Source organism: Leuciscus leuciscus (genome assembly GCF_965113295.1).
Source record: "Leuciscus leuciscus genome assembly, chromosome: 15".
Taxonomy (NCBI): domain Eukaryota; kingdom Metazoa; phylum Chordata; class Actinopteri; order Cypriniformes; family Leuciscidae; genus Leuciscus; species Leuciscus leuciscus.
The window spans coordinates 19,394,761-19,412,591 of record NC_138739.1 but is presented as its reverse complement, the minus strand read 5'-3'; the positions used below and the strand labels follow the sequence as shown (position 1 = coordinate 19,412,591).

General features: G+C 38.8%; 1 protein-coding gene across 1 annotated transcript in view; it reads right to left on the bottom strand.

The window, feature by feature from the left end:
* LOC309475586 (uncharacterized protein) overlaps nt 1-17,831 on the bottom strand; it is a 388,909-nt gene that overhangs the window by 43,239 nt on the left and 327,839 nt on the right. Inside the window, exons 89-94 of the mRNA XM_082138404.1 lie at nt 4,955-5,128; nt 3,549-3,722; nt 3,276-3,449; nt 3,008-3,181; nt 782-955; nt 478-636 (exon numbers count right to left, since the gene is read on the bottom strand). Coding sequence (XP_081994530.1) covers nt 478-636; nt 782-955; nt 3,008-3,181; nt 3,276-3,449; nt 3,549-3,722; nt 4,955-5,128 — 1,029 coding nt within the window. The remainder of the gene's footprint in view (nt 1-477; nt 637-781; nt 956-3,007; nt 3,182-3,275; nt 3,450-3,548; nt 3,723-4,954; nt 5,129-17,831) is intronic.

The window sequence follows — 17,831 nt, the reverse complement described above, 5'->3', positions numbered from 1 at the left end:
TTGTAGTTAGTGTAGTTTGGTTAGGGCGTCTTGATGCCGAAGACTTTGTAGAAAAGACTCTTTTCTAAATTTTTCATTTGGTAGTTAGTGTAGTTGCATTAATCTTATAGCTAGTATGTTCTGTTTTATTTATTTATTTTATTTGGCATCTCCCAAGCTCGCCTTCCCACCTTTGTTTGTTTTTGTTTAGTGTTATTTGTCTTCTTGTTCTCCTCATTGTTTGTAAATATTGTAAATATTATTTTCTCTTCATTCTTTCACTTTTGGGTTCTGTGAAAATAAATACTTTTAAGCAGAGTTTTTGAGTTTATCTTTTTCCTTTTATTGCCCGGTCCTTCATATTAAGTTATACGCACATCTTTATTTAAATGTTATACTCCCTTACTCCCTTACTTTGATCTAAATCAAAAAGGGACGTAACAATGTATCAAAGGTAAATGAAGCTCTCTTTAATACCACAAAGTGAAATTTACTCACCTCAGTGTACAGTGTGAGTCACGTATCACGTCTTTGAGCTGCTTTGAACCTCTTATAGTATTGTTTTTCAGATCAAGTTCATGTAAAAACTGCAGTGCTTTTGTGTTTGTCAAAGACTGAGTTAAAGAAGAAACATCGGTAATGCCACAGTTTTTTAGACTAGAAAGAGACAAACAAGAAGACAGAATCACAAAACAAATCATAATGAATAATTGTAAAAAAAAAAGAATAATAATAATAATATATATAAAAATTGAAAATTGGACCGATTTAAACTGTGATCAAGCATTATGATGTTCCTCACCTCAATCTCTCCAGTTTACAGTGTGAATTCTTCAGTACATCACATAAGTGTTTCACTCCTGTGTTTCGAATTTGATTCCCACTGAGGTCCAGTTCTCTCAGGTGTGATGGGTTTGATTTCAGAGCTGAAGCCAGACTGATACACTGTTTCTCTGTAATACTGCATTCAAACAGACTGAAGGTAGAAAGTTAAATGCATCATGTTACATTATTCTTTGGACTTGTCACTTCTATCTCGTTTTACACCAAATGTGTCATATTTCACCATATGAAACTATTTTATAGCCACCAAGTTGCAAATGCTTTTAATGTTTTTAACCCTCTGGGGACCAAAAACGCGCCCACGCGTTTTGCTCGTTTTTTTTTTTAGCAATGAAAAATAAACACAAAATGCTCTGTTAATTTTGATCTTTCATTTTCGTGTAATACATCAATCGATCCTGTTCAGTTTCTATTTTTTTTCTGTATACTCACAATACAAATAAAGTGTTTTGCTTTTTGACAAATAAAGAAAAACTAACATGATGCTATTTCTGCCTTCTCTCTGTCAGTAAACTCCCATTTGAAACGCGTTCGAAAATTATCTATAACTCCGCGAAAATTCAGTCAAACAGGCAAACAGACCCACGGGCATAAAGCTTGAGATCGCAGCTTTTAAATGAAGTAATTTATATAAAAAACAAATATTATCAGCTTCTGTAATCTGTATAAAAAGAGAGCGACTCCAGTCGAGCTCATTAAGAGCCATTCAAAAGTAATGTGACCACGCCCCGGAGAGCGCGTGCTATTCAAACGCAAATTCTGAGAACCATTTCAGTCTGTGAAACGCCCCCACATCAGCTGTAAACAAAGAGGCATAATATAGCCTACCTTATGGAGAAAATTTTCCGTGCTGATATGAGGAGCAGATCCCGCTGAGGAGTGAGGTAGGCTAAGTTATCCTTTCTCAAGTGTTAATGTGGAATAACGTTATGGAATAACGTTGTAGGCTTATGTAAACAAAAAGATGAATCGCGTTTCTATAATATGAATCGCGCGTCTATTTGTAAAGAGTGTTTAGCCTAAATATGAATCGCGCGTCTGTGTGTGAAAGAATAAACTGCTTTTACAGTTACAGTTACTGCGTTACAGTCAGGCGAAGTATGAAAGACAACATTTTGTTGACTAGATTTGGGTACAGTTTTTACTGTAGAATATACTGTCACATCAAATAAGCTTTTCTGAATATATATAAAATACTATTTTGTCAAAAATAAAGTCATAGACTAAGATGTTCCAATGTTGGCTATATTCAAACTAATGAATACATATGATAAAATGTAGGCCTATAATCTTTTTTTTTTTTTTTTACAAAGAAAGAGTACTTTTTTGCAGAAATATTGCTGAAATTGTAATTATTGTTGTAATTGTAACCTTTTTAATAAAATAGCAAAACATATTTACAAGATAGATGTAAGCAAAATCTTAAATGGTCAATATAAGTCTTCTTCAAAATATATATTTTGTCTTTGCATTGTGGCTCAGTCAGTGTCACACCTGAATGAATGGCTAATTATGCAGAGTCATTATGCAGAGTGGGTGGGACTGGGTAATCTAAGGTGTAAACTACTCCTCCCCCTCGCATATTGGCTTTCCAAGCAAAACCTGTTTTACACCATTTAAATCAATGTATTTTTTTTTTGTGAACGATAAAGCAAGACTATTTTCACATAATTTTGAAGCTAGAACTGAAAGGGACAACATCCATTAGTCAAAAGTCTTGTGGGCACATATTTTGTATGAGTTTTGTGGTCTTATTTCAGCAACTTTCATTTTTATTTTTTTAAATAACCACGCATAAACATTATTCTCTTAAAAATACAAACATCTACATACATGTTGCTCGCATATTATGGTAGGCCTGTTTGTGCTATATAGAGTGAATTTACACCTTTGCCATTAACATGTTTATAAATAACTGAAAAAAGCACAAATGTCAGAGCATGTCAGAACATCTCAAGGGCCCCAAAAACAGCTTGGTCCCCAGAGGGTTAATACTGATACACATGCTGAACAATCAGAAGCCAATAGCTAATTTACTAACAGGATATTTCAATCCTTCTTTTACTGAGGAAATGCCAGAAGAAGCAGCGCTATAAATTATGTAACTTGAGTCTGTTGTCTTAAAATAAACTAAAGAGTAAACTTTAATCACACAGTATCTCCTTAACAGTATAATGATACTAACTGTAGTTTCTCCAGCTTGCACTGTGGGTTCATCAGTAGATCACAGAGGGTTTTCACTCCAGAGTCTCCTAGTTCATTCTCACTCAGGTTTAGCTCTCTCAGGTGTGATGGGTTTGATTTCAGAGCTGAAGTCACAGCAGAACAACCTTCATCTGTCATTGTACAGCCTCTTAACCTACATTTAGAGAAACAAGAAAAAGCGTCCGTTTCATTCTGTTTCATTTAAATAACAAAACATTTATTTATTATTTTATGTGAATGTCACTGGCCTCAATCCCTCCAATCTACAGTGTGAATCCTTCAGTGCATCACATAAGTGATTCAATCCTGTGTTTTTTAGTTCATTCCTATTGAGGTCTAGCTCTTTAAGGTAAGATGGGTTTGATTTCAGAGCTGAAGTCAGACTGAGACACTGAGTCTCTGTGATACTGCATTCATACAGACTGAAGACAAAAAGAGAAAAGACAATAGTTCAGATCCATGTTAAATTCAAGTGTGAGTAAATACACACTGTATCTGCTCTACAGTATAATGTTACTAACTGTAGTTTTTCCAGTTTGCATTGTGGGTTCATCAGTAGATCACTGAGGTTTTTCACTCCAGAGTCTCCAAGTTTATTCCCACTCAGGTCCAGTTCTCTCAGGTGTGATGGGTTTGATTTCAGAGCTGAAGTCACAGCAGAACAGCCTTCGTCTGTCATATCACAGCAGCTCAATCTAAAAGGAAACAGAGCAAAAGAGCATTAGAAAGAGAGCATAAAATAAGACAGAAGAAAACTATTTATTTTACATTATTTTAATTTATATGTTGTTTAAAATCAAGTCAAATCACCTTTATTTCTATAGTGCTTTTTATAATACAGATTGTGTCAAAACAGCTTACTGATAAGCAAGAAAGTAATAGAATCAATTATGGAATCTCAACTATGGAGACAATTCAGATTCTGCTTTAAAGCAGATCTAAAACACAATAGTGACATTATTTAGATCACGATTCAATGCACTTATGGATGTGACTCGGAAGACAACATTATCGTCATCCAGCCTAATATCATATAGATAGCATTACGGAAAGTGAAGTGAGGTTTAGTGATTGGTTTGTATTTATAGATGTAATTATAGTGGAACAGATGTCACTAATTTTAAAACTCTGGTCACAGCCCTTTTTTTATGGGTGAAACAAGCCATTTGCTCTAATTTTGAGTAAAATCTTGAATTTGTCCTGATTCACCAATCTTGATAGAAATACAAAGCAGCTTTAATCTCAAACAATCTTGTGTAAAATGTGTTAAAACCTGCAAATAGAACTTTCAATAAGTGACTAAATTGATACCTTTCAATCTCATCCTTTAAATCACCCTAATACCTGTCCACTTGAACTTGACTCATCTCCTTCAAGCCATTTCTTCTTCAGTTGTACCCACACTCATTCACATCATCAACACCTCTCTTCACACTGGTAACTTTCCTACAGCATTTGAACAGACTCAGAAATCACCACTGCTTAAGAAATCCAGCACTTCCAGAAAATTACAGACTGGTCTCCCTTCTTCCATTCATTGCTAAGACACTTGAACGAGTCGTGTTCAACCAAGTCTCTACCTTTCTTACACAGAACCACCTCATGGACAATAACCAGTCTTTTTTCAAAGGTGGACACTCAACTGAGACTGCCCTGCTCTTGGTTACTGAAACTCTGAGACTGGCAAGAGCAGCTTCCAAATCAGTACTTGTCTTGCTGGATCTGTCTGCTGCTTTTGACACAGTTCACCACCAGATCCTCCTGTCAACCCTCATGACGAAGGGCATCTCAGGAACTGCACTCCAATGGTTCAGGTCTTACGTCTGAGGTGTCTAAGTCGCAACATCTAGCTACTGTGGTGCCTCAATATTGAGTGTTTTTTCTTTTTCAAATATCATTTTAATTCTTGAATGTGAATGCTACTGACCTCAATATCTCCAGTTTACAGTGTGAATCCTTCAGTGTGTCACATAAGTATTTCATTCCTGTGTTTTTAATTTGATTCCCACTGAGGTCCAGCTCTCTCAGGTGTGATGGGTTTGATTTCAGAGTTGAAGTCAGGATGAGACACTGTTTCTCTGTTATACTACAATTCCACAGACTGAAGACAGAAAGAGAAAGAAAATAGGTCAGACCACTTAAGATTTTGGAAAATTTGTTTGTCATGTCTGACAGTAATTTGTCATTTTACATGTATTACAAATACCACAAGTTATGACAAAAAATGTGAAGAAACATTATTATTTGCGTTAATATTTTTGCAAACTAACGTTGCACTACTTAAAACAAACGTTGCAATTATCTTTTATTTTTCTAACATTGTCTATATTATCTAAGTTGTATATCATTGCTTAAGTTGTTTTTAGCAGTTTAGTACAAGCCGTAGGTGAAATGCGTGTCCTGTCAGGCTTCCAAAAATCAAATTCAGTTTTGACTGTGTATATAAAGCATTTCAGTGGAGAAGAATAGTAAGTGAAAACCAAAAGTGAATGATATGAGACCGTCAAACACAAAGGATTGTGCCCAAACATCACAGAACTAGTGCAGCTAAGCGACAGCAAACCTCAATATTCACATTTCCACAAAAAACTGACAGAGATCTTCACAAAGATGAAAGAGATGAACCATGAACTGCTAAAACTTTAATCACTATATGAATGCTAAAATGTGAAAAAGATTGGAGTTATGATGATAGAAACCAGACCAGTTAAATAGCCAACCCATCTAATCAAGCTGTATTCATGCGGTGCAACGGTGCAACCCAGCGTCACAAAAAAACTTGTACATTTGTATTACATTTGAAGTTTAAAGCGTTAGATTCTTTAGTTCATGATTTTTATTTTATTTTCTTCAAAACATAATCAGAAAATGTATTCCTGTATATTGTCTATTTAAATAATTTTTTATAAATTCACCACACACACTATGGAAAGCCAAAGCTGACTAAATAATAATAAATAAATACATAAATAAATATAAGAAGAAATGTAAAAAAACAAAAATAAATTAGAATTTATACTTTTATTACCTAATTTATGTATAATTGCATTTTTTTCACAATTTATTTATTTTTCATTTATTTATACATTCATTTCCACTTTTATTTATGTATATATGTATTTATTTCTACAATTTTTTTTTTACATTTATTTATTTATAAATTGCTTCCTCTGTGTGCTAATGAAAGGGAAGGGCGTGTAGCAATATAGATAGATAGATAGATAGATAGATAGATAGATAGATAGATAGATAGATAGATAGATAGATAGATAGATAGATAGATAGATAGATAGATAGATAGATAGATAGATAGATAGATAGATAGATAGATAGATAAACACACATGTGTTTAAGTTGCTAAGAGTAGTTGCTAGGGGTGTTGTAGTGATACATAGAACCATTGGGTGAAGCGGTCATAGCCGTGTTTTATCGTGAATAAAGCACAGCTATTGACCAATCAGAATCAAGGATTGGAACTAACCGTTATATATATATATATATTTTACTGTAACATTCTAACATAATGTGCTATCTTGTAGTGCAAGGTGTAATTTTTTTCAGAAAACAAATGGCTTTCAATAAATTACAGTCATGGACCATTAGTAGGCTATGTTATGGAAAGCCAAAGCTGACTCAATAATAAAAAATAAATACAAACAATAAATATATGAAGAGATGTTAAAAAAATAAAAAAATAAATGAGTATTTATACTATTATTTCCTTATACAGTATATATATATACACACACACACACACACACACACACACACACACACACACGCACACTATTTTAGCTTCAGGTACGAAAGGGTTAGTAAAATATTGCCTGTTTCCCATGTGTACATTATATTGTCAAACCCCTGTATTTGCACTTAAACTAAATTTAACAGTAATGTATTTTACCAGCTGAAAGTTTTTTTTTTTTGTGACTCAGTGTTTACAGTTGTAAGCCCGTCTATTGGTCCAATAAGGGTTTCCAATAATACGGGGAAGGTTTCTCTGTGTATTACTCGTCTTTCCTTTTCCGCAACATAACAAGATTAAATGAAATACATTTTCTTACATGACTGACCATGGTATTTCATCTGACTCCATAAATGAAAAAGATTTTAATGATGTCTGGGCATCATTAAAAGTGAACGAATATTTGATTATAATTTTTTAACTCAAACTATATTTTAGCCGTTAATTCTCAGAAGAGCCTTTTGCTTCCTTGAGGGGTCGATCAGACTTACTGGCACCCACCTTCAGCTGTTTTTACTCCATTACTTATTTGAGGAGTTATTTAAGCTCTGGAAGTAAACCATTATTCTCTCTCTCGTCACTGAAATAATTATTGAGTCAGGATCAAACTGACTTGATGACTTGATGAAAACCCCCCTGTTTTAGGCTGGTCATTTACATCTAGGAGTTGGAAAATATCTAAAAAAAATGGGCATGTAAAGCTGTGGAAAAGTGGGAGTGTAGAGGATGGGAAGATGGGAGACAACAACCAACAAAATTCCTTTTTTAACTCGTAATTGAAAAACGAAAAACATGCTTTCTTCTTAATTCGTTTTTAGACTGGTGAAACAATATTCACATACCAAACTTATTTTCCTTACAATGCTTATTTAATTGAAAATAAAAATAATTGACATACAACTTTTTTTCTGTTTTACAAAAATGCAAAATTTTGATTTCAACATTTTATTTGCATTGACCCGGAACATTTGGTCCGTGTACTTTTGCGTCCATTTGTTTTTCCTTTTTTAACTTGTAATTGAAAAACGAAAAATTAATGGTTGCTGTATTGACGCAAAGTCGAACACCAACATTTGAATTCGAACTGTTCACACCAAATTCTGCGCAAAAAAATAAATAAATATTGACGTATTTTCAGATTATTGTTTATGACTTTTTGCCCCTTTATTAAACATTTAAAATATTCACAAATTAATATGGAAAAAAATGTCGATTTTACTGGTTTTCTAAGGCCAAACCCGGAAATTATATTTTTGCTTTCGATTCGAATTTGTTCATTTAAAAGTGAACATTTCAAGCTTAAGCCTGCATAGGTAGGCTATATTTTGTTTCAGTTAATTTTTGAGACGCGCTCCAGTTCACGGAGATCATGAAAGCGCGCCTGATTTTTTATTTTTATTTTAAAAAAGCACAACATTTTCTTGTTATTGAGAGTTTACACAAATAAAAGTAGTTGCGAATGATGTATTATTATTTTCTGCATGAAATGATAAGAGTATTTTAAGTTGTTTCCACTGTTGAAAATGAAAGTGTTCAAGCCCACGCCTCCATGTCATGCAGTGCGCGCTCCACACTCCGCACAAACCCTTGGATAGCGTCAAAATCTTGTGTTTATTGGTGATAATCTTAGCCCTGTATTATTATTGTCTAACCATGTATTATGACTGACATTTGACTAATTGTTTTGTTCCTTTTTTGGATAAAAGCGTCTTCTAAATATGCAGCCTAAATGTAATAATAATAATTATTATTATTATTATTATTATTATTATTTGCTTTTATAACTATAAATGAGTTCACATAAGACAGTAATATGTTTATCCCTTTTTGCTTATTCTATTATACTGAGCTTTTTCCTACCAAAAAAAAAAAAAGGACTTTAAAGATACAAGTAGGCTAAATGTTGTTTTTTAGAAAATTATCAATTTTGAAAAATAAAGTTTAAATTCAATGCAATGCATCCCACACTTTAACAGGTGTCCTGGTTGAATCAGCCGGCACAGACTGGGGGAGGGACACAAATCCATGAGTACAGTTTACAAACCCGTGGGAACAGATTGCAAAAGGGTGGACACGGTTTATGAATTTATGGGTACAGATTGCAAAAACTGAATGCACGGTTTACAGATCTGAGAGCACGGATTAGGAACTCGTGGGTACAGTTTATTAATTCGTTGGCACGATTTGTTAAAGGGTCATGAAACCCTAAACCAAATTTTCTGAGATTTTAACAGAGGTATGTGTGTTGAACACCATTGAAGACAATGTTAGCATCTGTTAGATTTAATAGTGGGGGGGGGGGGGAGCGGGGGGGGGGTTCAATTTTAGTTTTTTTCTGCTATTTTCGTCTTCCGGGTTTAAAATCTTCATCGTGTCCACGTCACAGGCAGTGACGTGGCAGAGCACTATAGTACTTTGATGACTCATCGGTGTCTCATAATTAATAGGTGTGTTCGACATCGGCTGCGGCTGGATGTAACCGATCGGCGAGAGTAGCCGCGTGCAGGCGGGGAGGAGCTGCAAACGGAGACGTGAAGTCGGACACTTTCTGGTTCCTGTAGTGACCGCTCACGTGGTGTTCGCGTACTTTACCACAGCTGAAGTGAAATAAATGCAATATTTGCCAAATAATACACAGATGTTTCAGATACATTTTCATTCAATAGGCCTACTTTATGTACTGCTTCATACAGCGTCTGTTTGAACAAGAATAAAGTTCAACATAAGCTACTATCAATGAAGTGGAGTCTATACGTTTTTTTAATTAGTTTTAATTTGATAAACATGACATAAGTCAAGTCAAGTCAAATCAAGTTTATTTGTATAGCGCTTTTCACAATACAGATTGCATCAAAGCAGCTTCACAGTATTAAATTAAAATAATACAACAAAGTTTGTTTCAAGAGGAATTTATTGATTGATAAAATTAAATTAAATATCCCCAAAATATCCCCAACTGAGCAAGCCAAAGGCAACAGTGGCAAGGAACCGAAAAACTCCATCAAGTGACCTAATGGTGTCCTAAAACTCCATCAGGTGACCTAATGGAGAGAAAAAAAAAAAAAACCTTGGGAGAACCCAGGCTCAGTCGGGGGCCAGTTCTCCTCTGGCATTGGATAGAGGCCGGATTGTAGTTTGAACTGTAGGATTATATGAATGCCTGGCTGAAGAGATGCGACTTTAATCTAGTTTTAAACTGGGAGAGCGAGTCTGAGCAACGAACAGTATCAGGAAGACTATTCCAGAGTTTTGGAGCCAAATGTGAAAATGCTCTCCCTCCTTTGGTGGTTCTGGATATCCTAGGTATGACCAAAAGCCTTGAATTTAGTGATCTTAAAGAGCGCGATGGATTATAGGGCGATAGAAGATCCATTAACTAGACTGGAGCTAAGCCGTTTAGGGCTTTATAAGTCAGTAGCAATACCTTGTAATTAATACGGAACTTTATAGGTAACCAATGCAGTGATTATAAAATCGGTGTTATATGATCATATTTTCTTGATCTCGTAAGAACTCTAGCGGCGGCATTTTGGACTAACTGTAGCTTGTTTATTGAGGATGCAGGACAACCAGCTAATAAAGCATTACAGTAATCCAGTCTCGAGGTCATGAATGCAGGAACTAACTTTTCTGCATCAGATACTGATAGCATATTACGTAGCTTAGCAATGTTTCTAAGGTGGAAAAAGGCTGTTTTTGTAACATATGAAATATGATTTTCAAAAGACAGGTTGCAATCGAGTATAACACCCAGGTCTTTTACTGTAGAGGATAAAGTAACAGGACATCCTATGATGTTAAAGTTGTATTGTGCGAGGTTTTGTGGGCGGTTTTTTGAACCGATAAGTATTACCTCTGTCTTGTCTGGATTTAATAAAAGAAAATTACGCGTCATCCAATCTTTTATATCTTTAACACACTGTGTCAATTTGGAAAATGTAGCGTTTTCATCCGGCCGTGATGAAATATATATTTGAGTGTCATCAGCATAACAATGGAAACTAATTCCATGTTTCCTTATAATATTTCCAAGTGGCATCATATATATTGAAAATAACAGAGGGCCTAATACAGATCCCTGCGGCACTCCATAGTTTACTGGAGTTATGATCGATTTTTCTCCATTTAAATAGACAAAATGGTAGCGGTCAGATAGGTATGATTTGAACCAGCTTAGTGCTTGTCCTTGAACACCAGTATAATTTTGTAGTCGATCTAAGAGTATTGTGTGATCTATAGTATCGAACGCAGCACTAAGATCAAGTAAAACTAGTATTGAGATACAGCCTTGGTCAGAAGCTAAAAGTAAATCATTTGTGATTTTAACGAGCGCAGTTTCAGTGCTATGATGCGGTCTGAATCCAGACTGAAACTTTTCATAGATATAATTTTGTTGCAAGAAAGAGCCCAGTTGAGCGGACACCACTTTTTCTAATATTTTAGACATAAATGGAAGATTTGAAATGGGTCTATAATTTGCTAGATTATTATGATCTAATTGTGGTTTCTTAATGAGAGGTTTTATAACTGCCAGTTTAAATGTTCTTGGAACATGACCTAAAGATAAAGACGAGTTAATAATATTGAGGAGAGGCTCTTCCACTACAGGTAACACTTCTTTCAGTAGTTTAGTTGGTATAGGATCTAATAAACATGTTGTTGTTTTAGATGAAGTGATAAGTTTATTTAACTCTTTTTGTTCTATAGTTGTAAAGCACTGTAATTGTTCTTTCGGGGTGATAATTGAAGCTGAATTATAAGGCGCGATTGAAGATTGAACGTTTATAATTGTGGTTCTGATGCTTTCTATTTTCTCAGTGAAGAAGTTCATGAAATCATTACTACTGAACTGTAACAGGATATTTTGTTCGGGTGACGTCTGTTTATTTGTTAGTCTAGCCACGGTGTTAAATAGAAACCTTGGATTGTTTTGGTTGTTTTCTATTAGTTTGCGGAGGTGCTCAGCCCTGGCAGCTTTTAGGGCCTTTTTATAATGTGACATACTGTCTTTCCACGCGATTCTAAAGACCTCTAAATTAGTTTGTTTCCATTTATGCTCTAAAATACGGGTTTCTCTCTTTAAAACATGCGTAGTATTGTAGAGAATACCCATTGTGGATTGTAATGATGTTGAGAGTTCGGTGTTTATTTTAACACGTTGCTCTCTATGCTCTAGATATGATGCAAACCAGCCGATAGCATGTTCAGAGAAGTTGAAGGTGGTAAGTTTATTCAAGAGTATGTTGTGGTTCACGGTGTTAAAGGCCTTTTTTAGGTCTATAAACACAGCTCCCACAACATTACCCTTGTCCAACTTACTCTTAATGTTCTCGGTAAGGTAGCAATTAGCCATTTCTGTAGAATACCCTACTCTGAATCCAAACTGTTTAGAATTGATAAGTTTGTTACCTTCAAGATGTTCTACTAACTGTTCTATGATAATTTTCTCTAAAATTTTGGATAAAGCCGGCAGTATTGAGATTGGCCTATAGTTGCTTGCTTGGTTCTTTGCGCCAGCCTTGAAAATCGGTGTAATGATGGCTTGTTTCCAACTTTGTGGGAATTTACCCACTCTGATGGAAAGGTTTACAAGGTGGGTTACAGGTTTAATCAAGGCAGAGCAGTGAGTTGTAATAAAGGCAGTGTCCAACCCAAATACATCCTTTGCCTTAGATTTATTTAATTTATTAATAATTTCATGTACTTTTTCCTGACTAACCTCTTTAATTTGAAAAAGATCTGATTGGTCAGACTTTGTGGTCTGTGAAAGGGTTGCTGGTCCATTCACTTCCAACTCAGCTATTGTTTTTTGTTGACTAGGCTTAAGTTTAGTAAGGCTATTGAGGTGCTTCCAAACATTACACTATTTCCCTCCGATTCCTCAATCAATTGCATAAAATAGGCGGTCTTTGCTTTACGCAGTTCTCTGACTACTGCATTTCTCAATCCTTTAAAGATGAGAAAATCGGTATTTGTTTTGGAGAGCAGCGATTTTTTTCAATGCATAGTCTCTTTTTTTCATTAACTGACGAGTGTCATTGTTCAGCCATGGTAAGGAGGCTTTTCGTCGCGTGCCCTTGAATGTCTTACTATATTTCCCAATCAGATTTGTGAGGTTTTTCATCAAAGAGTTACAACAATTTTCTAAATCATTTGACTGTAAAACATTATTCCAATCTAAATTATCAAAATAATTTTTAACTTGTGTCAACTTATTTTTGGGGATACCCAAGTTCCCTGGTTTACTTTCGTTCGTAAATTTGGGTAAACGCTGTTTAGTGAGTTTCCTTACAACCATGGTCATATTGTGATCAGAGAGCCCTATTAGTAAATTATAAGTTCTGATGATTCTCTGTGGTTTGTTAGTGACTATCAGATCTATCATAGTTTTACTCGCTCGTGTGATCCTTTAATCATCTGATTAAGACTGTGTTTTGACAACAGTCTCTTTAATTTTGTTCTACGGCTTTTCTCTAGCCAATTAATATTAAAATCACCAAGAAAAACAGATTCGGTGTGAGTATTTACATATTAATTTTTTTTTTTTTTATTCTCATAAAATGAAACATCATGTGATGGTGGGTTATACAGCACTATAATGTTAAAATTCATCTTAGGAGATAATACAACATTTAAAGCCAAACATTCTAATGGTGTATCCAGTTTGATTTCATTACATTTCAGAGTGTCTCTAACATAGAATAGTACCCCCCCCCCCCCCCCCCCCCCCCACACCTTTTTTAGATGTTCTATCCTTTCTATGACAAAAACCAGGGGCATCAATCATACTAGTCTGGATATTACTGTTCAGCCAAGTTTCGCTCAACGCTAAAAAAATCTAAATTAGAGTCAGTTAACAGATGTTGGATCTGATCCCATTTAGGCAATATACTCTGAATGTTGAAATGTCCACCTAGAATACCCTTAGGTTTAGACATAGGCTCCCATATTACCCGTGCGTGATTTACAGTCTGAAAAAATCTGAATTCTCGTTGCTTCCTTACTGATTGGATACCGTCACCGTATGGAATTCCTGTTACCTCGGGGAAGACGTCCGTCCCTCCGGAGGTCAGCCGCTGCATGCGCAATCCACCCGCCGGTGCACCCTCCGGGGAAAGGCCAACAGCAAATGGGCCTGGATTCAATTGTACATCCCCAGACAGCAAAATCAAAGTCAAGAGAACACCGAAATCACGCCAATTGCATCCTTTCTGGTAATCCCGCTTTCTCAGCGTGCCGCGATGGGTGAGTTCAGTTTGTTTGGTGTTCGAGCAGATGGCAATGTTGTTTTGTTTGCTCGGCGTGCCACGACGGGGGTGATTAGATTGTTTGGTGATCGAATAGATGACAAGATATCCATGTCCGAAGAAGTTTAATCTCGGTAATCCATTCATATTTACTGACTGATGGTTGTCAGCCTGGGACATCTGTTTGTTTGCGCTTAGGTGTTGTCCAAGTGGCAACAACAGAAGCCAATAGCAAAGCAGAAATACGCAAACATTTCCTTCGTCTCTATAATTATTATTTAACTGGTTTCTTTGTTTTGTTCTTAACCCAGCAACTATTTGAAAAAATGAGTTAGAAAGTATTGGAGTGGAGCCTGACAAACCACCCAACACATCTGCCGCCATTTTTTTCTCTTCTCATTTTTCATTGAAGCCAAAAAATTATCCTTAATTTTGTATTATTGTAAAACACATTGCGGCAGCATACAGACATAGGCAAGACGGCTCGTGTGCCTATTTGCTGTTCTGCGGCAACTGCAGCAGCCTATCGAGCGAGGCCTAGCGTGACGTCAGACCCAATGAGGGTGCTTCGCGCCCACTGCGTCACGTCCCGCCGAAACGGGCATGGCTTAGGCCTATAAATACAGCTCGCAGGCAGCTGATATCTGGTTTTTCATCGGCGAAGCTAACCAGAGCGTGTGCATGCACGGCAAGATACGCAGTACTCGTTCCCTCTTCTAGAGAGAACTGAGTTTACGTTAGTAACCGAGTACGTTCTCTTACGAGAGGTCTCTCGTACTGCGTTAGTATCTTACGCTAGGGGACCCAATGTAAAACGCCGTGCGTGCTGGGATCTGACACCAAAGACCCAAGGGCGAAAGCCCGGGGTTCATATAGTGCATAATCACCAGGGGAACTCACAGGGAGTCCGGGAAGAGGGAGGGGCGGAGCCGCGCTCTTCCACATATAGCAGCGTCCCTTAGACGCAAATTACATCATACAGACAGGGCGGAGTACGGCCTGAGCTGATGGAAAATTGTGGGTCTTATTTATTTGCCCATAAGCATTTTGCGGTCGATCAGCGGGCAGTGCTCATCGAGCAGTGCTCAGCAGACACAGTATTCTGAACCGATAGCATCAGAACACACAGTACTGGTATATTTAGACCGACAACAGCCTGTAAGGCGGGAACCTCTAGGTTATAAAACCTTATAAATGTAGACGGGGAGGCCCAGCCTGCCGCCATACATATATCTTGCAAGGCAATCCCACTTGACCAGGCCTACGACGAAGCCATGCTTCTCGTGGAGTGCGCTCTGACACCCAACGGGCACTGCATACCCTTGGAAGTGTACGCCAGCGCAATGGCGTCAACTATCCATCTGGATAGGCTCTGTTTCGACGCGGCTAGTCCCTTGGAACGTCCGCTGAACGAAACGAAGAGCTGCTCCGTCTGTCTGAAGACAGATGAGCGAGACACATAAGCTCTTAATGCCCTGACTGGACAAAGGAAGCTCGCGTCTCCTTCCTCGTCAGAGACCGGTAGGGCTGACAGGGAAATGACCTGCGCCCTAAACGGTGTGTTGAGGGATTTTGGAACATAACCGTGCTTAGGTTTGAGTATAACTCTTGAGTCATTAGGCCCAAACTTCATGCACGTCGCGCTTACTGACAGCGCGTGTAAGTCCCCTATGCGCTTCACCGAAGCGAGAGCCAGAAGAAACACTGTCTTGAAAGACAGGTGTTTAAGATCAATCGTCTGTAAAGGCTCGAATGTGTCACCTTTCATGGCCTCCAGTACCACAGAAAGGTCCCATACAGGGACTGAGGGAGGTCTGGGAGGATTCAGTCTCTTAGCTCCTCTAAGGAAGCGGATGACTACATCGTTCCTTCCTATTGACTGACCAAGCGTTGTTTTTTGAGAACGCTGCTATGGCCGCCACATAAACTTTGAGCGTGGAAGGGGACCTGCCCTTGTCCAACAGCTCTTGTAGAAAGGAGAGAACCTCCGTCACCCCACAGTCTGGGGGCGACATGCCACGAGCTGTGCACCAGCTGGAGAACACTGACCATTTCGAGGAATAGAGACGTCGCGTAGACGGAGCTCTATCCTGCGTGATTGTGTTTAACACTCCGCTTGGGAGGTCAGCGGGTACCCGTTGATGGCCCAAACATGAAGGGACCACAGCTCTGGGCGCGGATGCCAAATAGAGCCCTTGGCCTGAGAGAGGAGGTCCCTCCTCACTGGCACTGGCCATGGGGCAGTGCTCGCTAGCTGCATCAGAACTGGGAACCAGGGTTGGTTTTTCCAGAACGGCGCTACGAGTAGCACTGAGCATCCTTCTTCCCTGATCCGCTCTATCACCTGAGGCAGGAGAGAGACGGGAGGAAAGGCATAGAGCGGGCGGCGGGGCCATACATGAGCCAGCGCGTCCCTGCTCTTGGAGAAAAATTCCAGACAGTGAGCGTTTTCTTGAGACGCGAACAGGTCTACTTCCGCTCTGCCGAATTTCTTCCACAGCAGCTGGACTGTCTGTGGGTGTAGAGACCACTCGCCTGTCGGAATGTTGTTCCTGGAAAGTCTGTCCGGTCCTATGTTTAGGAGCCCTGGCACATGCGCTGCTCTCAGCGAGAGCAGGTTGCGCTGAGCCCACACCAGGAGGCGTTCTGTCAGCCTGTGCAGGTTTCGGGACCTGAGGCCGCCCTGGCGATTTATGTAGGACACCACTGACATGTTGTCCGAACGGACCAGGACGTGGTGTCCTCGTATTTGGGGACAAAAACGCGTCAGCGCGTTGTCTACTGCCAGCATTTCGAGGCAGTTTATGTGCAGAAGCTTCTTCCGTTCTGACCATTGGCCGAAGAACGGTCTGCCCTCGAGCAGCGCTCCCCATCCCGAGGTGGATGCGTCCGTAGACACCACCTTCACACTCGAGGAAGTCCCCAGGCTTACACCTGATTGGTACCAGTCGTTTGCTTTCCAAGGTTTCAGAGCTGCGATGCATTTCTGATTGACCTTGAGACGAAACAGACCGGAAGCCCACGCTCGGCGCGGCACTCGCGCTTTCAGCCAGAACTGTAGCGGGCGCATGCGAAGCAAGCCCAGCTGAAGAACTGATGATGCTGAGGCCATGAGACCTAGCATCCTCTGAAATTTCTTGAGCGGGACAGATGCGCCGCAGCGGAAAGAGCTCGCTGCGCGCTGAATGTCTAGCACATGCTGTGGTGACAGTCGCGCTATCATAGACAGCGAGTTCAGTTTTGTGCCCAGAAAAGATATTATCTGTCTGGGGGACAGAGAACTCTTCGCCCAATTGACTCTGAGACCCAGATTCTCGAGGTGATCGAGTAAAATGGTCCTGTGCTCTATGAGCATTGAGTGAGATTGAGCTAGAATCAGCCAATCATCCAAGTAGTTCAATACTCGCATGCCCTGTAGCCTGAGGGGTGCGAGCGCTGCGTCCATGCACATCGTAAATGTACGGGGTGCTAGGGACAAGCCGAACGGTAGGACTGTGTACTGATATGCCTGGCCCTCGAAGGCGAATCTCAAATATCGCCTGTGACGTGACGCTATCTGTATTTGAAAATGTATTTCAGATCTATTTACACAAACCAATCTCCTCGGCGAATCTGCGCGAGGATTTTTCTGGTCGTGAGCATTCTGAACTGTCGCTTTGCAAGCACTCTGTTCAGTTGCCTTAGATCTAGTATGGGTCTGAGACCCCCGTCTTTTTTCGGTACCAGGAAGTATCTGCTGTATAGCCCTCCTTCGCTCTGAGCTAGAGATAACGGCTCTATGGCCCCTTTGCTCAATAGTTTAAAAATTTCGG